This window comes from Heloderma suspectum, chromosome 6 (assembly GCF_057233095.1).
Source record: "Heloderma suspectum isolate Gila_16-S chromosome 6, 16-S_ref, whole genome shotgun sequence".
Taxonomy (NCBI): domain Eukaryota; kingdom Metazoa; phylum Chordata; class Lepidosauria; order Squamata; family Helodermatidae; genus Heloderma; species Heloderma suspectum.
The window spans coordinates 11,571,292-11,596,945 of record NC_139463.1 but is presented as its reverse complement, the minus strand read 5'-3'; the positions used below and the strand labels follow the sequence as shown (position 1 = coordinate 11,596,945).

Below are 25,654 nucleotides of genomic sequence, written 5' to 3'. Positions count from 1 at the left end.
CCAGAAAACCACGTATCCTATGGCCATCTAGCCACTCACTAGTGGCCATAGGATTGTTTCCTCTGGGTTGCATCAACCGTTAGTCTTACTTGGAGTAGATTCATTGAAATGAATGGGGCTTAAGTTAGACTAACGTGGGATGCAATTAATTGGATTCAAGGTTAACGTAGTCCTTATATTACTGACACTAGACCAGAGCTAGTGCGTATGTCATTGTAAAGAGGAAATCGGGGCGGGGGGTTGTTTTTCAAATCTGCTGGAAAGACCCCCAGAGAAAATGGCCACTGATCAACATATTGAACCAGAAAATACTCTGAACTGGTGCTATTATTAAAGAAAACTAAGACGGCAGCAGCACAGAGGAAGCTACTCTGCCCGTGTGTGCATTGCATGTGTATATGTGTGTGAATGGGGGGGGGGTGTATGATGGGGTGTGCATGTATAAATGGTACGTGTGAGAGAGTGGGATGAGCACAACCACTTTGGGCTCCAGTCATGCCTGCTGCCGCCACATGGCCCTGGGAGGTTTCCCCAGGTAGCTATCCAGCCCTTGGGCCAAAAAAGTTTCCCCAACCTGGTCTATGATCTGGGATTGTTAAGATAATTTTTAGTGTCAGATTCATGACTCTATAATGTTTTGAATCTAAGCTATGATCGTATATTTAATTTTGATGGGATGGCCACACTTCATGCAACAAAGCAAATTTGGGTATTGTTAACAAGTACTTAGACTACTCTTTCTTTAATGTTTAATGCAGAAAAGGCAACTAAAATGATCAAGGGGCTGGAGCATCTCCCCTATGAGAGAAGGTTACAACAGCTGGGATTGTTTAGCATGGAAAAAAGGAGGAAAGGGAGACATGATGTTGTTGTTCTTCAGTCGTTCAGTCGTGTCCGACTCTTTGTGACCCCATGGACCATAGCACGCCAGGCCTTCCTGTCCTGCGCTCTCTCCCGGAGCGTGCTCAAGCTCATATTCATTGCATCAGTGATGCTATCTAGCCATCTCATCCTCTGCCATCCCCTTCTCCTTTTGCCTTCAGTCTTTCCCAGCATCAGGGTCTTTTCCAGAGAGTTTTCTCTTCGCATTAGGTGGCCAAAATATTTGAGCTTCAGCTTCAGTATCTGTCCTTCCAATGAGCACTCAGGGTTGATTTCCTTTAGGATGGACTGATTTGACCTCCTTGCAGTCCAGGGCACTCGTAAGAGTCTTCTCCAGCACCACAGTTCAAAAGCATCAATTCTTCGGTGCTCAGCCTTCCTTATAATCCAGCTCTCACAGCCATACATTATTACTGGGAAAACCATAGCTTTAATTAGACGGACTTTTGTCGGCAAGGTGATATCTCTGCTTCTTACTATGCTGTCTAGGTTTGCCATAGCTTTCCTCCCAAGGAGCAAGCGTCTTTTAATTTCATGGCTACAGTCACCGTCTGCGGTGATCTTGGAGCCCAAGAAAGTAAAATCTGTCACTGCTTCCATTTCTTCCCCTTCCATATGCCAGGAAGTGATGGGGCCAGATGCCATGATCTTAGTTTTTTTAATGTTGAGTTTCAAACCAGCTTTTGCACTCTCCTCTTTCACCTTCAACAAGAGGCTCTTTAGATCCTCTTCGCTTTCTGCCATTAGGGTGGTATCATCTGCGTATCTGAGGTTGTTGATAATTCTCCCAGCAATCTTAATTCCGACCTGTGATTCATCCAACCCAGCGTTTCTCATGATGTACTCTGCATATAAGTTAAATAAGGAGGGCGACAATATGCAGCCTTGTCGTACTCCTTTCCCAATTTTGAACCAATCGGTTGTTCCATGTCTGGTTCTTACTGTTGCTTCTTGACCCTTGTACAGGTTTCTCAGGAGACAGGTAAGGTGGTCTGGTACCCCCATCTCTTTAAGAATTTGCCATAGTTTGTTGTGATCCACACAATCAAAGGCTTTAGCGTAGTCAGTGAAGCAGAAATAGACGTTTTTCTGGAATTCTCGTGCTTTCTCCATGATCCAGCGAATGTAGGCGATTTGATCTCTAGTTCCTCTGCCTCTTCGGAACCCAGTCTGTACTTCTGGTAGCTCTCGGTTCGCATACTGCTGAAGCCTAGCTTGTAGGATTTTGAGCATCACCTTGCTGGCATGTGAAATGAGCACAATTGTACGGTAGTTTGAACACTCTTTGGCGTTGCCCTTTTTTGGAATTGGAATGTAAACTGACCTTTTCCAGTCTTGTGGCCACTGCTGAGTGTTCCAAATTTGTTGGCATATTGAGTGCAGCACTTTAACAGCATCATCTTTGAGGATTTTAAATAGCTCAGCTGGAATACTGTCATCTCCGCTAGCTTTGTTGTTACTAATGCTTCCTAAGGCCCACTTGACTTCACTCTCTAGGATGTCTGGCTCAAATTCAGTGACCACACTATCAGTGACCACACTGTGGCTATCAGGGACATTAAGATCTTTCCTGTATAGTTCTTCTGTGTATTCTTGCCACCTCTTCTTAATCTCATCTGCTTCTGTTAGGTCCCTGCCTTCTTTGTCCTTTATCATGCTCGTCTTTGCACAAAATGTTCCCTTGAGATCTCCGATTTTCTTGAAGAGATCTCTAGTCTTTCCCATTCTGTTGTTTTCTTCTATTTCTTTGCATTGTTCATTTAAAAAGGCCTTCTTTTCTCTCCTTGCTATTCTCTGGAACTCTGCATTCAGTTGGATATATCTTCCCCTTTCTCCCTTGCTTTTCGCTTCCCTTCTTTCCTCCGCTACTAGTAAAGCCTCATCAGACAGCCACTTTGCTTTCTTGCCTTTCTTTTTCTTTGGGATGGATTTAGTTGCTGCCTCCTGAACAATGTTATGGACCTCTGTCCATAGTTCCTCAGGCACTCTGTCTATCAGGTCTAATCCCTGAAATCTATTCCTCACCTCCACTGTATATTCATCAGGGATATGATTTAGGTCATACCTGAACGGTTTAGTGGTTTTCCCGACGTTCTTCAATTTAAGCTGAAATTTTGCAAGAAGCAGCTCATGATCTGAGCCACAGTCAGCTCCAGGTCTTGTTTTTACTGACTGTATAGAGCTTCTCCATCTTTGGCTGCAAAGGACATAATCAATCTGATTTCGATATTGACCATCTGGTGATGTCCATGTGTAGAGTCGCCTCTTGTGCTGTTGGAAAAGAGTGTTTGCTATGATCAGCGTGTTCTCTTGGCAAAACTCTATTAGCCTTTGTCCTGCTTCATTTTGTACACCAAGGCCATGCTTGCCTGTTATTCTGCTGATTTCTTGACTTCCTACTGTAGCATTCCAGTCCCTATGATGAAGAGGACATCTTTTTTGGGTGTTAGTTCTAGAAGGTGTTGTAGGTCTTCATAGAACCGATCAACCTCAGCTTCTTTGGCATCAGTGGTTGGGGCATAGACTTGAATTACTGTGATGTTGAATGGTTTGCCTTGGATTCGTACTGAGATCATTCTATCATTTTTAAGATTGTACCCCAGTACTGCTTTTCCCACCCTTTTGGTGACTATGAGTGCTACTCCATTTCTTCTAAGGGATTCTTGCCCACAGTAGTAGATATGATGGTCACCTGAATTAAATTTGCCCATGCTTGTCCATTTTAATTCGCTGATTCCCAAGACATCAATGTTCAATCTTGCCATCTCATGTTTGACCACCTCCAGCTTGCCTTGATTCATTGATCTTACATTCCAGGTTCCTAAACAATATTGTTCTTTACAGCATCGGATTTTCTTTTCACCACCAGACACATCCACAGCTGAATGTCCTTTTGGCTTTGGCCCAGCCGCTTCACTCTTTCTGGTGCTACTTGGAAATACCCTCTGTTCTTCCCCAGTAGTATATCGGACACCTTCCGACCTGAGGGGCTCATCTTCGAGCGTCATATCTTTTAGCCTTGTGATACGTTCCATGGGGTTTTCTTGGCAAAAATACTGGAGTGAGTTGCCATTTCCTTCTCCAGTGGACCACATTTTGTCAGAACTCTCTGCCATGACCTGTCCGTCTTGGGTGGCCCTGCACGGCATAGCTTATGGCTTCACTGAGTTACGCAAGCCCCTTCGCCACAACAAGGCAGTGAACCATGAAGGGGGGGAGACATGATAGAGGTCTACAAAATTATGCATGGGGTGGAGAATGTGGGTAGGGAGATATTTTTCTTCCTCTCTCAAAATACTAGAACCCAGTGGGGTCATCCCAGGAAGCTCATTGGTGTGAGATTCAGGCCAGATAAAAGAAAGGACTTCTTCACACAGCGCATAGATAAACTATGGAATTCGCTACCACAGGATGTAGTGATGGCCACCAATTTGGATGGCTTTAAAAGGGGGTTGGACAAATTCCTGGAGGAAAAGGCTATCAGTGCCTACTAGTCCTGATAGCTATATGCTACCTCCAGTAACAGAGGCAGTGAGTCTATGTACACCAGTTGCTGGGGAACATGGGTGGGAGGGTGCTGTTGCACTTGTGTCCTGCTTGTGGATTTCACAGAATGCTGGAATAGATGAACCCTTGGTCTGATCCAGCAGGTCTCTTCTTATGTTCTTATGTTCATCTGCTGAACTTGTGATGCTATTACTATTTTCTGTTTTGTATGTTTTTTCCTTTTTAATATCACTTTATTAAATCAATAACAACAACTACAACATCAACAACAATGGGTTCCAATGCATCTTCCAGGCCATTACTGTGCCCTGCCAGGTCAGTCTCATGTCACAGGCCCTTGTTCAGCAGGATATTACTGCACCACAGGGGCTTCCACCCCGACACCTACGAACCATCTGGCTGGAAGTGTTTGCCCAAAGGGGCATTACTGTCCCAAAGGCTCTGCCTTGCCCCAGCCCTGCCCTCGTGGTCTCTACAGCAACTCTTCAGGAAACACCAAGATTGAAGACTGTCTCCTGTGTCATGCAGGTATGGGGAGGAGGGTGGAGAATCAGAATACTAATGGATTTTTGAAATCTGGTTGGTTTTCAGAGTTGGATATGGGGAAAGGGAAAAGCACAAACTTGGGGGAGAAGGGTGGCCAGGTGTCCTATTTTACAGAGGATGGTCCTCTATTTTGGAGAGCTGGCAGAGGACAGTCCTCTATTTGAAGATGTGCTCTATTTAATGGGCTGTCAAATCCAAGTCAGGTTTAAAGTCAAAGAACCATAAGGAGGGACAGCAGCAAAGGCCTTGAAGTTGACCATCCATCCTTAGCACCTGGACAGCAGATGGAGCAGGCACACAGGTCGCCTTGTGTACATCTGGTGAGGTGTATTGTGTTTCTATTGAAATTATAGTTATTATTTCTAAATTTATACCATTTGCATATGTAGATGTAGGCCAATTGGAGTGCTCATTTGGCCTGTTTTTTGGTGATAAGATTCCTCTTGTTTAGCATGCATATGCTCTAGGAAAGGGGCCAGCAGGAGCCTATAACTTTATTCACAGGGGAAGGGGCTGTAGCTCCTTGGCAGAGCACTTGCTTCACACGCAGAAGGTCACAGGTAGGGATGGGCAAACAAGTGATATTTGAGATTGCCGGGATTCTCCGAACATCCACTTGCCACTTGTCTTGTTCCTGATTCCCATTCGTGATTGCTGCTCACTCTGCGCAAATGGGAAACTTGCACAAATCGAGTAGCAATCGAATGGGAGATATGTGCAAATCTCCCCAAATTTGCTCCAATTTCCTAATTTGTGCCAATTTCCTCCATAAACTAAAGGGGGGCTGATTCAATCTACTCAGTAAATTTGTGCAAATTAGGAAATTTGCACAAATGAAACTAGGAATCAGAAATGAGACTGTCAGGGTGGACACTGAGCCCATAGAATCCCAGAGTAGTTCTGATTCTGAGGAAGAGCAGTCGCTCCTGGGACAGGAGCGCGCTCCTCTTTCCCAGGGCCCACAGCTGACGGAGATTCCTCCCACCAGCATTTCTAAATTAGAAAGCAGTCCAGGGAGTGACCGAGCACAGATAGCAGACTTGGTGGATGCGCGACGCAGACGCAGAGAGCGGCGCCAGATGGAGGGCGTGGAAAGGAGGCGTAGTGCCCGGTTGGTGCGCAAACAAAGGCTGCGCCCGAAGGATCCAAGGGAAAAGGGGAGGGACTCTCCCTAGTCCTTAAGTTCAAGGGTCTGACAGTAATTCCTTTTCAAACGGGGACCAACTGTTTCAACTTAGGGCATAGGTACTCTGCTGCTCAGATCTAGTTGCTACCTGTAGAGTTGTTATGTTGTAAAAGAAGAATAAAACTTTGAAAGGAATCCCTTTGTCTGTGTCTGGACTTGGCTACTGGATTAGACTGAGAGAGGCCTCCAAGGAGCCCTTGACAGAGATGATCACGAGCACACCTTCGACAATTTGCAAATATTTTCAGCAGACACGTGTTCATGCTTGTGTTTGGGGCTTCGAACAAGGCACACTTGCATTTTTTTGTGAGAAAATATGAAATTCTTGTATATCCCTAGTCCCAGGTTGAATCCCTGGCATCTCCAGTTAAAAAGGGACTCCAGGTAACAAGCCTTCAAAAAGGCCTCTCTGCCTGAGACCTGAGTGAGATACTGCTAGCCAGAGGAGACAGCAGCACTGGGATGGTTGGATCAGTGGTATTTGGCATAAAGTAGTTTCATGGCATGTTCATGTTCATAGCAATTTCTTCTCCAGCCCCCCTGCAATAGGCTCCTTGACATCATAGGATGATAGAATTGGAGGGGACCTTGTTGGCCACTTCGTTCAACTGATTGATGCAGGAAAGCTAAAGTTAGAACATCCCAAACAGATGGCGGCCCATCTTTTGCTTGAAGACCCCCAGCGAGGGAAACCCATCTTCCTGCCCACCCACCAGCTAATTGGTTCCATTGTCAAACTATTCCTAGTGTCAAGAAGTTTCTCCTAATGTCCAAACAAAATCTACCCTCCTATAACTTAAGCTCCCTAGATCTATTCCCGCCTCTGGGGCAGCAGAGAACACGCTTTTGACTTGTACGGATTCATTTGGTTTCATTTGTTAATGCCCATCAGCCAAGTGTCTTAGAAGCTCTCTAATATTTTTGTTTCCTTCCAGGATATTTTTGTGATGGGACCGGGCTTTCATCTCCTTCTGGTCTCTGTGATCCTGGGTTCTACTGCAGTGGAGGAGCTGTTTCCCCAAGACCTGCACCAGTAAGCTATGTTGATATATTGCTCATGTTGTGAGAATGTTAGAGATGGAATGAGGAATGTAGAACAAACATTTAATTTTGACTTTTCCACTTCGTTTGTTGGTTCCCACTCAGTTGATCTCAGAAAGCATCAGGTGGCCTCGTTGCTAGTCTGAAGCCACTTTCTATCTGCCTCCTTGTTATTTATACTGTCAAGTCCACATCAGCCCTAAGCCAAAATGCTACGATGTCAGGGGAGAAGTCTCTCTCTCTCTCTCTCTCTCTCTCTCACACACACACACACACCAAAAAAGAAAAACAAAAAGCAACCACCTGGCTGTCTGAATTTCTTCCTGCTTGTTCCTCTTCTGAAATTACCAGTGCAAGTCCTCAGGGTCCCTTCCTTCTCGTCCATAAAATGCCCTAAATCCAGTGGTCACCATCCAAACACAGACTACACTTAACTTCTTGAAATGAATGGGTATTGCACACCTCTTTTCATGCTGGGCTTTGATCATTGCTTATGTGGCTTTTCAAACAGTGACTCATGAACAGAATGGATCCAGAAGAATTCAGAAGTGATGCTTGAGATAGATAGATAGATAGATAGATAGATAGATAGATAGATAGATACTGTAGATAGACAGATAGACAGATGATAGATAGATGATGGATAGATAGATGGATGGATGGATGGATGGATAGATAGATAGATAGATAGATAGATGATCAGACAGACAGATGTTACACTCAAATCTTGCCAGGAGCTCAGAGCACAGTTTTATTCTCACAACCACCTGTTAGGGTAGTTTGGCTGAGAGGTAACAACTGGCCTACGACTCCCCAGTGACTTTTCAGAGCTGTTGTGGGATTTCAGTCCAGGATTCTGATAACCAAAGTTGCCACGTGTTAGACTTTGGGTCACGTAGGATCTTTCATAAATTTGTCTGTCCACTTTAATTCCCACTGGGGGCTTCAACATCTTCCTCAATGGTGTTGTGCACTTATATTTGCAGACAACAAGCAGAGGGGGCCAGTGCCCGCCTGGTTATCACTGTGTGATGGGGAGTGGCAGGCCACAACCGTGCCCAGCAGGGAGCTACAGCCCCTTCTGGGGCTTGGCGCAGTGTTTGGAATGCCCAGAAGGTGTTTACTGTGACATTGGTTCTGCTAACTTGACAAACTGTCTGGCAGGTGAGTTTAACCCTACAATTATCCTTCCAGCTTTCTTTTTAATTGGAGTGTTCTAGTTTTCCACAGGCTTCTTAGCTGTGCATGGGCCAGACTACTCTGAGACCTAAAGCCTGAACCAACGCTTCTTGAAGTTCTGCTATGCTCCAGGACAGTTAGTCCTTACTATGATCCACTGCACCCTGGCAAAGCTCAGAATACATCTTCTTGCTGCTGCATGAACAAAACTTTCCCTGACATTGTGTTTAGGGATGGTGTGGGCACCTGATTCCATCCAGGAATCCAGCGGAACCCCCCCTGCCCGCACCCCCAGGCCCTGCTCACTGAGCCCCTCCCCCCGCTCTCCCCCGCCCATGCTCGGTGAGCAGACCGCACTCACCCCAATGGCCTCATCAAGCTCTGTGGTCGCCATTTTTTGAAAAATAAAATGGTGATCGGAAAAATGCGCATATTTGCATATGCACGAAAATGTGCATCTTTGCAAATGCTCATATTTCGTATTTGCGAAAATGTGCATTTTGCGAATGTGCATATTTGTGTGTGTGTGAAAATGCCATTTTTTGCAAAACTGTGCATTTTGCACACATGTAATTATGCGCATTTTTGTGATTGCAATTTTTTTTTAAAAAAAATGGTGCCCGCAGAGCTCAACAAGGCTGCTGGGGTGAGTATGGGCTGCTTGCCAAGTGCAGGAGGGGCTCAAGCATGGTCTGGGGACCAGTGACCGGGTGCAGAGGTTGGGGGGGCACCCAGAGCACCCAGACAGGGGTGGGTTCACACATTCCTAATTGTGTTAGACCCTGCCCCTACCAAATCAAAGGAGCAATCCAGAAGGAGAGCAAGGCTGGAGGTGATGAAGCATAGCAAAGCATGGCAGATCTGTGGCAAGGAGCAGAAGAGCCCCCTGTTGCTCAGAATGTTGCACAAACTTGACCAGTAAGCTCTTACATGAATCAAGCCTCACTATGTGATCTCCTTGGCCTATTGACATGCAGGAAATATTTGCTGATGGTCATGTTTGGTTTCCCTACCACCAGTGCTCAGTGGTGGTAGAAAGGCTGAGTCATCATTGCTTAAGCTCCATAGAATCATAGAATTGTAGGGCCAGAAGGGGCCTATAAGGCCATCGAGTCCAACCCCCTGCTCAGTGCAGGAAACATTGCTCCAGGTTCAATATCTGCAGAGAGGTCAAGGCCAGCTGTGCTGGAATGTATGGAGCTGCCTCTGATTGCTCAGAACCCTCCTGCTTTCACCAGAGCTGCTGTACAGGAACTTTAATCTCATAGAAAGCAATTGATTTCTTCCACTGAATGCCACTCTTCCACATCATAGGCTCTTTCACATGGAAGTTTGCGGGTCCTTTTCATGACATTGTTAACCTCCACGGTACATCCAGAGGTATTTCCTGGTTTTTCAGTCTCAAATAGATCCGGAACTAATGAACCATTTTTTAAACTCAGAATGGAATGCGATTAAGACAGCCGCTAGATGGCGTTATTTTATTGAAGTCTATGGAATATTGAACATTAAAAGCTTCCCCTCTCAGCAATCATGTGGCCACTGTCTGGGATCCTGGGATAAATGCAGAAAAGCTTCAGAATGGGTGGACTGGGGGGGGGGGTTCTTTAGTGTAAAGGCAGCCCATATCAGCTAGCCACCTGACACGGATTGTAGTGGTGCTGTCATGGTAGGACCCTGGGGCAAAAGTCCAGGGACCCCAAGATGCAGCAGACCTGGCATATCACATTTCAAAGTAAGTGAAGTAATACACATTACCATTTAAAGAGCCTGTCCATTCCTACCCGTAACACTGTTAAGCACTCCAAAACAAAACAAATGACCACCAAAAGCACATCCAGTTTATACATTTATAGATTTAATTTTTTAAAAAAGTGTATATGTGTGTGTGTGTCGCATAGTTAAAGCAATGGTATTCCCCATAGTAACCTATGGCTGCGAGAGCTGGACCATAAGGAAGGCTGAGCGAAGGAAGATAGATGCTTTTGAACTGTGGTGCTGGAGGAAAATTCTGAGAGTGCCTTGGACTGCAAGAAGATCCAACCAGGCCATACTCCAGGAAATAAAGCTAGACTGCTCACTTGATGGAATGATATGAAAGGCAAAACTGAAGTACTTTGGCCACATAATGAGAAGACAGGATGCCCTGGAGAAGATGCTGATGCTAGGGAAAGTGGAAGGCCAAAGGAAGAGGGGCCGACCAAGGGCAAGGTGGATGGATGATATTCTGGAGGTGACGGACTCGACCTTGGGGGAGCTGGGGGTGGTGACAGCTGACAGGAAGCTCTGGTGTGGGCTGGTCCATGAAGTCACAAAGAGTCGGAAGCGACTGACCAAATAAACAACAACATACATACACACACACACATACTGTATACATATATAAACAGATTTTAACATGTGAAATGTTACATGTGAAATGAACATGCTCACATATAAGAGTATGCTACAATACCACTTATAAGCTGAGCCAGAACCAATCAGAAACAAACCAAACCTGTGACTAGAGTGTAGAGTCTATTAACATTATTATATCTAGAGTCTAAAATTACCTAACTGCACCCCTGATGGATTGGTGTGTGGGGGGGGTGAGATTTCAGCTGGGGGGGGGCAGTGATTTATTTTATTTATTTATTTATTTATTTATTTATTTCTATACTGCCCAATAGCCGAAGCTCTCTGGGTGGTTCACAAAAACCAAAATCAAACAGCACACAATAAAACAATTTAAAATATATAGAACATTAAAACCACAATGTAACAATACAACCACAATAAAACCTAGCAGCAGTACAGGAGTTTAAAATACAGATTTAAAACAGCAAAGCTAAAAGTTTAGAAAGCTAAAATGCCTGGGAAAATAAAAAGGTCTTCACCTGGTGCCGAAAGGAATACAATGTAGGTCCCAGGCGAACCTCACTAGGGAGCTCATTCCAGAGCCGGGGTGCCACAGCAGAAAAAGCCCTCCTCCTAGTAGCCACCTGCCTCACTTCCTTTGGCAGGGCCTCACGGACAAGGGCCGCTGACGATGATCTTAAGGTCCGGGCAGGCACATTTGGGAGGAGGCAATCCTTCAGATAACTTGGCCCCAAACCGTTAAGGGCTTTAAATGTTAATACCAGCAATTTGAATCAGGCCCAGAAATGGACTGGCAGCCAGTGCAGCTGGAAAACTACTGGCGTAATATGAGCTCGCAGACCAGTCCCTGTTAACAATCTTGCTGCCCTATTTTGGACCAGCTGAAGTTTCCAGACCATTTTCAAAGGCAGCCCCATGTATAACGCATTGCAGTAATCCAGACGAGAAGTTATCAGAGCATGGATAACTGTAGCTAGGCTATCTCTGTCCAGATAAGGGCGTAGTTGGTATACCAGCCTAAGCTAATAAAAAGTGCTCCGTGCCACTGAGTTCACCTGTGCCTCAAGTGACAGTTCTGGATCCAAGAGCACCTCCAAACTATGAATATGATCCTTTAGGGGGAGTGCAACCCCCTCCAGAACAGGTTGAATATCACCTAGCCGGGCAGACGAACCACCCACTAACAGTACCTCCGTCTTGTCTGGATTGGGTTTCAGTTTATTAGCCCTCATCCAGTCTATAACCGTGCCCAGGCACTGATTCAGAACAGCCACTGCCTCACCTGGGTTTGATGAGAAAGAGAGGTAGAGCTGGGTGTCATCTGCATATTGATGGCACCTCAGCCCACACCTCCGGATAACCTCCCCCAGCGGTTTCATGTAGATGTTAAACAGCATAGAGGATAAAACAGAGCCCTGTGGAACCCCATGGCACAATTGCCATGGCACAGAGCAATAATCCCCCAGCACCACCTTCTGGAATCGGCCCTCCAAGTAGGAGCAGAACCACTGCAGTGCAGTGCCTCCAACTCCCAACCCAGATAACCTATCCAGAAAGCCGCTGAGAGTCCAGGAAAGTCAACAGGCTCACACTCCCCCTGTCTCTCTCCCGGCAGAGGTCATCACACAGGGCGACCAAGGCAGTTTCCATTCCAAAACCAGGCCTGAAGACCAATTGAAATGGATCTAGATAATCCATTTCATTCAACAGTGCCTGGAGCTGTCCTACAACCACCCTCTCAAGGATCTTGCCCAGGAAGGGGATGTTGGCCACTGGCCTATAATTGTTAACTTCCTCTGGGTCCAGGTTAGGCTTTTTCAGGAGTGGTCTAATTACCGCTTGTTTTAAAGTGGCAGGCACCACTCCCTCTCTCAAGGAGGAATTTACAACCTCCTGGACCCAACCGGACATCCCCTCCTTGTTTGATTTAATAAGCCATGAAGGGCAAGGGTCAAGCACACAAGTGGTCAATCGGACTTGGCCAAGCACTTTGTCCGCATCCTCAGGCCTCAGTAACTCATCCAATAAAACTGGACCAGACGGTGCTCTGAATGCCTCTACCAATGGAACTGCATTAATCGTGGTGTCCAATTCATGACGAATCTGAGCAACTCTATCTTCAAAGTGCCTTGCAAACTTATCACAGCATGCCACCGAGGGTTCCACCATCTCTCTGGCCCAGAATGTAACAGGCCGCAAACCACTCAGAAAATCTCCACTGGATGACACTGAGAAGATGTAATGCTGGTGGAAAAGAACTGTCTCTTTGCCACCCTCACCGCCACAGAGTAGGCTTGATAGTGGGCTCTTACCTGTGTTCGGTCAGACTCAGCATGAGTTTCCTCCACCTGCATTCTAGCCATCTCCCCTCTTGCTTCATTGCCCTCAGCTCAGGTGTATACCAAGGAGCTGGCCGGGCTCTGCTCAGAGGGAGAGGGCGCTTGGGCGCGATCATGTCAACCGCCCGAGTCATCTCTGCATGCCACATAGCAACCTGGGCTTCGACAGGAGCACCAGCCATACCAGCAGGAAAATCCACCAGAGCCCTCTGGAATCCATCGGAATCCATTAGCCTCCAGGGGTGGACCATTTTAATAGGGGGAAGGCTTGCAGAGAGGGAAGGCTGCCAGGAGTCCAAACCTCAGCAGGAAGTGATCTGACCATGACAAAGGGACAGATGTTAATTCCTCCACTTTCAGATCACCATCCTCCTGCCCAGTCAAGAAAACCAGATCAAGCATGTGTCCTTTTATATGCGTTGGGCCGATGACATGTTGGGACAGCCCCATGGTTGTCATGGCGGCCATGAAGTCCTGAGCCGCCCCGGATACAGCAGCCTCAGCATGGAAGTTGAGATCCCCCAGGACCATCATCCTAGGGGTCCTCAACACCAAGTCCAAGACCACCTCTGTCAGCTCAGGCAGGCAGTTTGATGGGCAGCGGGGTGGGCGGTACACCAACAGAATCCCTAATCTGTCCCAGGTACCCAACACAAGATACAAACACTCAAGATCTGCACTCGAATGAGCAGGAAGCCTAGAGAGGTAGGTTGAATTCCTATAGACCACGGCAACCCCCCCTCCCCGACCCTCGAGTCAGTGTTGGTGCTGCACTGAGTACCCAGGAGGGCACAACTGGGAGAGAGTGACCCCTCCCAGTTCCCCCACCCAGGTCTCAGTAATGCATACCAGGTCAGCCCCCTCATCCACAATCAAATCATGGATGAGGGAGATTTTATTTTGGGCCGACCTGGCATTCAGCAGCGGCACCACCGAGGGTGGACTGGTAAGGTTGCCAGGATCCATCAGGTTGGGGGAAGAACCAGAAGAGGGGACAGCTGTAAAGTGTCTAGCCCCTCTTCTCCTCAGCTGGCCTTGGGGAGGGCAGTGATCTCACTGTATGGATAAGTAGGAACCTGTCCTGGGCATTATTGATGTTCTGTGCAACCTTTCTAACATCACTTTTTTGGATTGTTATGTAATCCAAGTACGTTTTGGTACAATTATCCATTTTTGTATGTGTGTCTTTGTTTTCTGGTTTGATGTCAATTGCCTTGCGCGTTTAGAAAGGCGTTTTTCAACCAGTCTGCTAAATTAGTCATGAATACCACTCTCCTTTCCAATCTAGGACATTACTGCCCACGGAATACAAAGTTTGCCACTCAGTTCCCTTGTCCACAGGGGACCTACAGTGAGATTCTGAACCTCAAGACTGTCTCTGAATGCCAGCCATGCCCCCCAGGAAAGTTTTGCTCCAAGCCAGGCTTGATAAGCCCAGATGGCACCTGCATGCCTGGATGGTACTGCCCACCTGGGTCAACATCAGGCAAGCCAGCATTCCAAGGTAACCACTCTGGAGTTGAAGGGAACATTTGACTGCACAATGGTATTGCTGGGAGGAGGGGTGGATTTTTCACCCAGGCCAAAAATGACCCCCCCAAAAAAACAGACTGTAGAACTAGTGCAGCGTTCCCCAACTTGGTGCCCTCCAGGCATGTTGGACTACAACTCCCATAATCCCTACCTTGCTGGACACCAGGTTGGAGAAGGCTGCATTAAGCTGAGCCAAAAGAGGGATGGAGGAGTCATTTTTGTAGGGGGCGTAGTTTTTTGCTCTGAAAATTTTAACTTGCCAAAAATAATAATAATAGAAGAATAGTCAATGTGAGAGAAATGTTGCAAATGTGCATAAATTATAAAGGTTCTGGAATTCAGCTTTTCTTGGTGCAGAATTTGGATGTTGGTAGCACAGAGTTCACCTAGGCCTGCTCTGAACTTTTCAGGCACTGTCTTTTCCATTTCCTTAGCAGGATCTGCTGCCGAAGCTTCTGGTTTAATCCGAATGTGTCAAGCAGGAACATTTTGTCCAGAGGGTTCTTCTGTTCCAGTGCCTTGCAGTCCAGGTAAATTTATTTCTTCCTCACTTGCACAACAAACCTTTGGTCTTCTGCAGTCTTGCCATGTCGTGTTCTTTTATCTAGACCAGAAGACCATAGGTAGGTGTCTCCTGAGATGGGCTTGATTTCACCGTCCACATTACGAGCCACAGGGTATGTTCCTGTGGCTAGTAAAACCAGCAAGGTATCAAACGTAAATATTTTACAAATATGTAAACACTCCATGTTACTAGCTCTCATGGATCTCCCAGAGAAAAGTTTGTGCAAATACATTGTCTTGCCACCCTCTTCCTGCCTGTGGAGACTCCTTCTCCACCCCTGGCTCTTTCCTCTGCTCAAACACATCTAATCCAGGCCCCAAAATTCCCCAAAGCCCTATTTCCAAAATAAGTGTATTCATGTGAGCACATCTGAATTCTCATAATTCATTTTAGATATCAGAACCAGGAAGGTTTTAGCAGCCCAAAACTAGGCCCGTGTTGAGGAACCCTGTATGGAAATCAGCTCTTTTCTAGGAAGCTTTCCTTGGTTAACCGGCCTCAGTGTTATTGGCACTCTGTTTTTAAAAGAATAATTTGAATATCATGTTTCATTCTTCTTTTTATCTCTTGTTCATTTCATCTCTTGTTGTTCACCACTCCAGAAACTTTTAGATGTGGAGCAGTATACAAATGTTGTAAATAAATATATAAATATGTACCCTGTGGTGGCTTATATTGATAGTGGAGGTACCGATGAGGAGACTCAAAAAGGCACAAATCCTGAACATGCTTTCCCTCCCTCCCACTTTAGGCTTTTACTGCGCATCTTCAGAGCTGGCTGCTCCATCTGGCCCTTGTGACGCAGGCTTCTACTGCACTGGGGGCTCCACGCTAGCCAACCCAACGGATGGGGCACTGGGAGATATTTGTCCTCGAGGCCACGTCTGCCCCCAGGGAAGCTCTTCTCCCTTTCCATGCCCTGCAGGTAGGCCTAATAGTAATTTAGCTGTCTAAGGGCACAATGCTATGCATGTTTAGACAGAAAAAAGCATGGCTGGCTGGGGAATGCTGGGAACTGTTGGACTTTTTCCAGTCTAAACATGCATAGGATTGTGTCCTAAGTACATTAGCTATCTCAGTGCTCTGCTGACGTCAAAATCAACACATGTGATCTCACCATGATTTCGTAGCAGAGCACATACGATGCATGCAGAAAAATCTCAGGTTCAGACCCCATCTTCCTCCTCCTCCTCCTCCTGTATATTAAGAGTGAGCTCAGTTCTCCCAGTGTGGATCCTCAGGAAGCCAAAACAGCGCCACCACCCATCCGCAAGAGGGAGCTAACAGCAGGCTTGGAGGAACCCCGAGTTTTGCAGAAGCACAAAAAAACGGTTAGGAAGAGAAAAACCAAAACGGCCCAATGAGGATTGAGCGTGCTCAGTGGACACAGAATGCTGACTGACTCTTGAGAGGGGGTGGGATACAGGGCTGGCCCTACCATTGGGCAGGGTGAGGCAGTCGCTTCAGGCGGCAGATGCAGGGAGGCAGCATGCTCCCGTGTGCCTTGCAACCTACTCTGTGCCCCCTAAGTTAGCCTGCTGCCTTCAAGTTCAGTGGGGAATGTTGTCCCATCTTTAGTGTGGAAGACAGATTCATCTGCCAGTCCAGCCGGCTTTTGTACATCGAATGGAGGGGGCGCCATCTTGTCCTTCATCTCAGGCAGCAAAATGTCTTGGGCCAGCCCTGGAGGGATGGAGAACCATTTAGAGGGTGGGGGATGGGATCTTGCCAGAGGGCATGGGTGACTGGCTGGAACTCTGAATGACTATCTGCATGGTGCAACATTTTGTTGCAGGTCACACTTCTCCCTAGTGAAAAAGGATCCCAGATAACATATGCTGGGAGAGCCTAGCTTCCTAAGACTATAGAGAGACTTCCAATCAGATCAGACAATTCTGTGCTAGATACAGACTATTGGACTCCTTTTAACTGAGGTGAGTAGAAAGTATATCTCCAGACGTTTTCATCTTCAACTCCCAGCATTCCTTATCACTGGCCATGCTGGCCTGAGCTTCTGGGAGTTGACGTCCCAAACATCTGGAGATCTACCTTCTGCTCACCCCTGCCTTAAGACTGCTTCATAGGTTCAGCACGATTTGCTGTTGCTTTGAGAAAGTGATTCCATGGTGAGATTCCTTTGGGCAGCTGTGGGAAGCTGGGAGAAAGAACCTGGCTAGAACCTGGCTAGTTCCATGCTTAGATACTAATGATGGTGAAATATTTATACATAAATATTTATTTATATTTTTTATTATTTCTACTATTATATATCATTCCTATCATCCATTTCAGTGTACAGCGTCCTTTACATTTCTTCTCCTTATGACCATCTACCTTGTGATGGTCACTTTACCATGTTGGAATGATCCCCAAAGAAAACTTTCCCTGCATAAAGAAAACTAGAATGTCAAGGAGAAGACTGCAGACTAGAACCTTGGTTCCTGGTGTGTTTGTTTTCTTGAGCCCTGAGACAGAGTAGTCTGAAAGATGGTGGCTGCTAGAAATAGGAAAGGCAGCCATCCTGTTAAACAAACACATTTCCTTTTGTAGGCACTTTTTTAGCCCACCGTGGTGGTAGCTCAGTGCAAGATTGCCGTCTGTGTGTGGCTGGCTGGTTCTGTTCCCTCCAAGGTCAAACTTCGCCAGAGAGCTTATGCATGGAAGGCTGGTTCTGCCCAGAGGGATCGTTATTGGACCAGAATCCAGGTAGGAAATTATGATATGGAGTGAAGGGACATCACTTTTCATGATGAGGTGAGAATGTGAATATAAGCAAGAATTGGATTCCCCACTTGCCATGGGGGGGGGGAGGAGGAGGAGAGGAAGAGGTGGTGTTAGGGGTGGTGGCGATGATGATAGATTTGTAGCAGTCTGTGAGGAAATGAAGAGAAATTGTCTTTGAATTTTAACAAACAAATGAAAAATCAAATCATGCCCCTTGGACATAAATTGAAAACTGTAGCTAGGCCGTGAGTTTAAGAGTGGAACTAGCAGACACGAAGCTGTCACCAAAAAAAAAAAGCAGTTATGCCCCTTCATCTTCTGAAACATTTAGAGGTACTCATTGTTTACCATGACATTATCAACACTGAGAATTTCCCTTCCTACTTCTTCAGCTGCAGGCAGGACACTCACAGCCTAATGTCCTGTCATGTAGTGAGTATCCCTTAGATGTTGCTGAGGAGAGGAATAGAGAGGAAGACACACAGGTTTGTCATTTTCAGTGGCAGCTCAGCTCAGTTGAATAAGTTGTGACATTTACTTCCACCTGCAGGCAGTTAAGGGAAATTAGGGGTACTCATGAGCAAATCAATGTTTTATTTATTTATTTATTTATTTATTTATTTATACATTTATATCCTGCCTTTTCCCCTTATTCAAGGAACTCCAAGCTGCTTACATGGTTCTCCTCCCCTCTATTTTATCCTCATAACAACCCTGTGAGGTAAGTTAGGCTGAGAGTCAGTGACGGGCCCAAAGTCACCCAGTGAGCTTCGTGGCCAAGTGGGGACTAGAACCTGGATCTCCCGAGTCCCAGTCCAACACACTAACCACTACACCACACTGAGCCTTTTCCCACATCATGACAAGCCACTGTGGGCTGTTCTAGGGTTATGTGACAGTTGTTTATCCCTTGCATAACTCATGCTGCCCAGGTTCGCATGACACAACGAGCCATGGTGCCCACATGCCTTGGCTTGCATATTCAAAATGGCAGCTGGCAGCTGTCGAAACCATGCCAATCAGGTCTCTCTCTCTCTCTCTCTCTCTCCAAGTGATAAATGATATCATTTATCATTTCAATTGCACCTTTAGTAGACAGGGCACTTTACAGCCCCTTACCTTGACCAACTTTACAAGAGCCTGGTGAGATCAGCTTCTGACATTCCCCCCCTTTTTTTTCTTCCAAACTGGGATTGCTGGGCCAACACTATGAGGTCATAGAAAGCAGGGTAAGTGAAGGGAGGGACGTGGAACGTTGAGAGAGATCAAGGGGAGGAAAAGTCAGTTGGTGGCAGTTGGAGGGAGAGAAGGAACTGAGGAGAGAGAAGGCTGAAGAGAGGAAGGGCAAAGACAAGAAAGTGAAAAGGTGGTTGAAGAAGCTGAGGAGAGAAGATGATGAAGACAAACCTGAAGAGGGAGGGAAAGGGAAAGAAAGAGAGCAAATAGATTGGAAAGCATTAGAAAGAAGTGGGGAAGTAGACACAAGTGGGTATTACAGGCATATATTTTTGTATGCATGTGCATTTTCCTTTTATTTGTAAAGAAATGTGAATGGTCTGTGGACTCATTTTAAAAGAAACTATCTATCTAACAAGTGGCAGTACTGACAGACTGAAAGAAATGTCCAGGCATTGCATAAATATTAGAAAACAACAACACAGGTCCTACCTGCAGGCCTACAGTGTAATCGATTAAGGAGAGGGGGATGTGGAGGGATGTGGAAAATAAGCCATGTACCCAACCGTGGTTTGGGGTTGCATCATAGGGAGTGAAGAAGGGGGTTGTTTGTTGATTGTTATAATTGTGAGTTAACTGGTTTTGTCAACTGTTTTTCATCTATAAGTTGAAGACATGGGTTCGCATGACACGAGGGTGGTTAATAAGCCACAGTAGTTTATTAACCATCCCCATGCACGCCAGTCGTGTGCCAGCTCATTTCCCTAATTACCCTTGCTGGGTACGTTTTGTTTTGTCATTGGCTGCATTCACACAACACACTAACCCACACTCAGTGGTTGAGTGTGGGCTGTTGTTGAATCATGGATTGTTTGTGGAATGATGAGTTAGCATGTTGTCCAAACCCACAACATTTTCCACAGGGTGGCTTGTTAGCCATGCAGTGTGACTTGCTAACCACCCTGAACAACCCAACAACAAACCATGGGTTCAAAAGCTGACTTGTTCAAGAAAAATAAGCTACACTGCATGGTTAACAAGCCTCCCTGTGGAAATGTCCTGGGTTCAGACAACACGCTAACCCACAGTTCAACAAGCAACCACAGTTCAACAACAACCCACACTCAGCCACTGAATGAGGGTTAGAGTGTTGTGCAAACCCAGTCATTATGTGTAAACTGCATGAGGTGGCTGGCGGGGGTGGTTAACAAGCCACCTAGCAACCTTACACCAAGAGTGTTGATTCTTGGTGGTTTGCTAACACCCCAGCCATCTATTCTCACTGGATCTGCACATTACAAAGAGTCATGCCCAGTGAGGGTAATTAGGGAAATTGGGCAGCATACACTTGGCATGTGCAGAGATGGTTAATAAGCTTCCATGGCTTATTAACTACCCACAGTGTGCGAACCCAGTCTCATTGTTCATATTCAGACAGTATGGTCCAGAGTGGTTGCCACTTGACCTCTCTGCATCTATAGTGGAGAATTGTACTTTACAGAGGAGCATCACAGTTCCTATGGTGTAGGCAAATGTGCTTGAGAACTGTGAAACCTACCAAGGCTACTATGGCTCCCAGTTAAAATGTTCTGGCTGCTACTTGTGTACTCCACTATATGAGGCAGGGATATTATGATGCCACCTTGCTTCTCCCTCTTCCAAATGGTCATGGGTGTGTGGGTAGCTGGCGTAACTCTCCTATGGGGAAAGGTTACAATGACTGGAGCTTTTTAGAAAAAATGAGACTGGGGGTGGGGGACATGATCAATGTGTATGAAATAATGCCTGGGAGAAAGGAGATAGAGTTTATTTTTTCTCCCTCTCATAATACTAGAAGCAAGGGTCATGCAATGAAGTTGAATGGTGGGAGATTCAGGACAGATAACAGGAAGGGCTTCTTCACACAGTGCACAAACACTGGGGTTTGTTGCCAGGAGATGTGGTGTGAGAAACACTAGTTTAAATGGCTTTAAAAGGGGATTAGACAAATTAAGGCACAATCTTGGCTGGGGAATGCTGGGAGTTGTATGACTTTTTTTCCTGACCAAATGTGCACAGGATTGTGTCCTTAATGGAGGAAAAGACTATCAATGGCTGGAGATGACTATTACCCTCCTGTTCTGCTTGTGGGCTTCCCAAAGGCATCTGGTTGGCCACTGTGGGAAACCAGAAGATGCTGGACTATATAGGCCTTTGGTCTGATCCAGCTGGACTCTTCTTATGTTCTCATTGTGGAAGGAGAAAGGCGAATATAGAGGGGTTGAGGACATTTTGGATGACTTATCAGGAGGGAGGTTTCCCCTTGTGTTCTCCCAAAGAGCAAGGCAAGGGAGGAGTGGGGCTTAACTCTCAATCAACTGGAGTCCCATAGGTGTGAGATCTTCCACCCTCCAGCTCCTCTTCTCCCATGGAGAGAAAAAAGGACCTGTATGCATGTATCAGCAATGTTATCTATCAACCTAAACAAAACAAAACAGCAGTGGGATTAGTTACCAAAGGAGAGTGTGATGTCTTTTATTTTTAGACTAAAAAAAGCATTTTTAGACTAATACATTTTTAGACTAAAAAATAATAATAATAATTAATAATTAATAATTATTGATTATCAATAAATAATAAATAATAAAATAATGATTAATAATTAATAATAAATTTTTAGACTAAAAAGCATTTTTAGACTAATAAAAGCATCACTGATGGTTCAGGTATAACAGGTCCAGTGTCTGAATTAAGAGCTGGAGCAGATAACATATTGATGGTCTTGTAAGTTTTCTATGAATTTCCCTACGTTGCTAGCAATGTGTGCTCCTTCTTGTATTGACTACAGAGGGTGGCAGTTCAAGTAATGCACAGCTACAACACTTAACATTTTTTTGTTTTCTCTATAGACCGCCTCTGTCCTCTTGGTCACTATTGTCCCACCGGCAGCCCGGAGCCCAAATTATGTCCACCTGGAAAATACCAGGATGAAACAGGCCAAAGTCTGTGCAAAGTATGCCCAGCAGGAAAGTAAGCAACTTACTTTGCAGGCACATTCACCTTCTTTGGTTAACTTCAAGCTTTTCCTTTGCAATCTGCATAACAATGGTCTTGGAGTGCTCTGAAATACCTGTTGTCAAAATGCACAGTGAGCTTTGTTCCTTCCTTCTCTGCATTTCCCTCTCATTCCTTCCATGGAGAGCAGCTTCTGTGTGGTGAATTCATGCACCAGATCCAAATAGCCATGGTATGTAAAGCCATTCTTTCTGGCTATTTCCTCTCCATTCCTAGAGATCTGGAAAGTAATTCCTTCCTATGAAGACAGGTGTGATGCATCTGGGGATAAGCAAAGGGTTTGTTTTGTGTTTTCTTTAATGAATGTAGTTTTTTAATTATATCTCTTTGATTTCTAAATGTCATCCATTCTGCATCTTTTGGAAGCTAGGAGCAGCTATAATATGTTGTTGTTGTTTTGCTCTTTTTGTTGCTGTTCAACATGCATAGTGCATTTGAAATTTTCATGGCACTTCTCTCATTAACCCTTATAACAGTCCTCTAAGACAAGTCTGCATAATTGCCATCGCACTGCAGATGTGGCTTGCCTGAGGACCCCAGGATTCGTGGCAGACATGAGATTTAAACTGGGCCCTTCCTGGCTTGTGCTGCTGCTGTTAGCCACTCCACCAGCAGCTCCCAATAAATAAACGCGCCACACTAGGTCATCACCTTTCCCCTCCAAAAATAAAGCAGTCATTTGGACTGCTCCATTAGGCTCCTTCCTAGACTGTCATCAGGCCACAGCAGAGAGAGAGATGAGGGGCTGTAGCTCAGTGGTAGAGTACCTGCTTTGCATGTAGAAGGTCCCAGGTTCAATTCTCGGCATCTCTAAGTAGGACTGGAAAAACTCCTGCCTGAAACACTGGAGAGCCACTTTGAGTCAGTGTCGACATACTAGACTAGAGGGACCAACGCTCTGACTTAGCATAAGTCAGCTCCTATGTTTCCTATGTTATGGCAAGCAGGGCCAATCCATCCGCCCTGCTGCAGGATTAGCTCCATCAGTCTCCTCCTGTCCTCGAACTGTTTCCAGCTGGTCATTACATTTTATTGTTAATGTATTTATTTATCACATTTCTATACCACCGAATAGCTGAAGCTCTCTGGGCAGTTCACAAGAACTACTATTTAATTTTAGGAACTGGTGCCTGGGTTTGCCTTCCCCCCACCTTTCCCTCCCATTCAGGTATGACCTCAATCATATCCCTGATGAATATACAGTGGACGTGAGGAATAGATTTAAGGGATTAGACCTGATAGACAGAGTGCCTGAGGAACTATGGACGGAGGTCCGTAACATTCTTCAGGAACCAATCAGTTGTTCCATGTCTGGTTCTTACTGTTGCTTCTTGGCCCTTGTACAGGTTTCTCAGGAGACAGGTAAGGTGGTCTGGTACTCCCATCTCTTTAAGAATTTGCCACAGTTTGTTGTGATCCACACAATCAAAGGCTCTAACATAGTCAATGAAGCAGAAATAGACATTTTTCTGGAATTCTCGTGCGTTCTCCATGATCCAGCGAATGTTGGCGATTTGATCTCTAGTTCCTCTGCCTCTTCGGAACCCAGCTCGTACTTCCGATAGTTCTCAGTTCACATACTGCTGAAGCCTAGCTTGTAGGATTTTGAGCATCACCTTGCTGGCATGGGAAATGAGCGCAATTGTGTCGTAGTTTGAACACTCTTTGGCATTGCCCTTCTTTGGAATTGGAATATAAACTGACCTTTTCCAGTCTTGTGGCCACTGTTGAATGTTCCAAATTGTTGGCATATTGAGTGCAGCACTTTAACAGCATAATCTTTTAGGATTTTAAATAGCTCAGCTGGAATACTGTCATCTCCACTAGCTTTGTTGTTAGTCATGCTTCCTAAGGCCCACTTGACTTCACTCTCAAGGATGTCCGGCTCAAGTTCAGTGAACACACTGCCATGGCTATCAGGGACATTAAGATCTTTCCTGTATAGTTCTTCTGTGTATTCTTTCCACCTCTTCTTAATCTCAACTGCTTCTGTTAGGTCCCTGCCTTCTTTGCCCTTTATCATGCCCATCTTTGCACAAAACGTTCCCTTGAGATCTCCGATTTTCTTGAAGAGATCTCTAGTCTTTCCCATTTTGTTGTTTTCCTCAATTTCTTTGCATTGTTCATGTAAGAAGGCCTTCTTGTCTCTCCTTGCTATTCTCTGGAACTCTGCATTCAGTTGGATATATCTTCCCCTTTCTCCATTGCTTTTTGCTTCCCTTCTTTCCTCAGCTACTTGTAAAGCCTCATCAAACAGCCACTTTGCTTTCTTGCATTTCTTTTTCTTTACAGCATAGTAAGAAGCAGAGACATCACCTTGCCGACAAAGGTCTGTATAATCAAAGCTATGGTTTTCCCAGTAGTAACGTATGGCTGTGAGAGCTGGACTATAAGGAAGGCTGAGCGCCGAAGAATTGATGCCTTCGAACTGTGGTGCTGGAGAAGACTCTTACAAGTCCCCTGGACTGCAAGGAGGTCAAATCAGTCAATCCTAAAGGAAATCAACCCTGACTGCTCATTGGAAGGACAGATACTAAAGCTGAAGCTCAAATATTTTGGCCACCTAATGTGAAGAGAAAACTCCCTGGAAAAGACCCTGATGCTGGGAAAAATTGAAGGCAAAAGGAGAAGGGGACAGCAGAGAATGAGATGGCTAGATAGCATCACTGATGCAATGAATATGAACGTGAGCAGACTCCAGGAGACAGCGGAGGACAGGAAGGCCTGGCGTGCTATGGTCCATGGCGTCACAAAGAGTCGGACACAACTTAACGACTGAACAACAACAACAACAACACCCTTCCCTCCCCATCTCCTTTTCCTTTTGTGTCATGTCTTTTGGATTTTAAGCCCATAGGCAGGGACTCCCTTGTTTTCATGTAAGCCGTTCTGGAAGCCTTTTTGCTGAAGAGTGGGATAGAAATGCTTTAAGTAAATAAATAAGTGAATGTCTGTTTTATTGGAAGGTTCTGTGACCCTGATTTCCAAACGCAAGATTCCAAGGATCCCAAAGAGACCTCTCCAGGGGGAGTGGTCCAGCCATCTGACTGTCTGCCCGGATACTACTGCCTCTTGGGGACAAAAACTGCAAAGCAGTTCCCGTGCCCTGAGGGTACCTTCAGTGATCAGGCAGGCTTGAGCAACTCCAAGGAATGCAGGCCCTGTCCTGGAGGCAAATTCTGTGCAAACCCAGGTAAATCAAGGAGGCAATGAGCAGAGATAGATTTGGGCTGCTAACTATGCTAAGCTGCCTATTTGTCAGTGCTGGTGAAAACTGGTTTTATTTGAAAACGAGTGTTAGTCCTAAGTAGAGCCGACCCATTGAAATTAATGAAACTGAAGTTAGTCATGACTAACATAAGACCCATTCATTTCAATGGGTCTACTCTACACAGGACTAACATTGGATTACTACCCAATGTGTCTGGCAGACAGGCTGTTGGACTCCAACCAGGGAACAGCAGAGGTGTATTGCACATAGGGATGTACGAAAATCACTTACCTGTTCGCGGATTATGTTTATGGGGGGGAGGCATTCCGTCCCTCCCCCCGGAATCCTGGACG

The 25,654-nt window shown here is 45.7% G+C and overlaps 1 protein-coding gene across 1 annotated transcript in view; it reads left to right on the top strand.

Moving 5' to 3' along the window:
* The window catches only part of LOC146340470 (uncharacterized), a 191,822-nt gene that overhangs the window by 101,499 nt on the left and 64,669 nt on the right, over nucleotides 1-25,654 (top strand). The window contains 9 exon segments of the mRNA XM_084807236.1: nucleotides 4,684-4,917; nucleotides 7,057-7,154; nucleotides 8,149-8,326; nucleotides 14,327-14,584; nucleotides 15,024-15,101; nucleotides 15,888-16,061; nucleotides 17,687-17,842; nucleotides 21,925-22,045; nucleotides 25,057-25,283. Of these exon segments, the coding sequence (XP_084663362.1) occupies nucleotides 4,684-4,917; nucleotides 7,057-7,154; nucleotides 8,149-8,326; nucleotides 14,327-14,584; nucleotides 15,024-15,101; nucleotides 15,888-16,061; nucleotides 17,687-17,842; nucleotides 21,925-22,045; nucleotides 25,057-25,283 (1,524 nt within the window).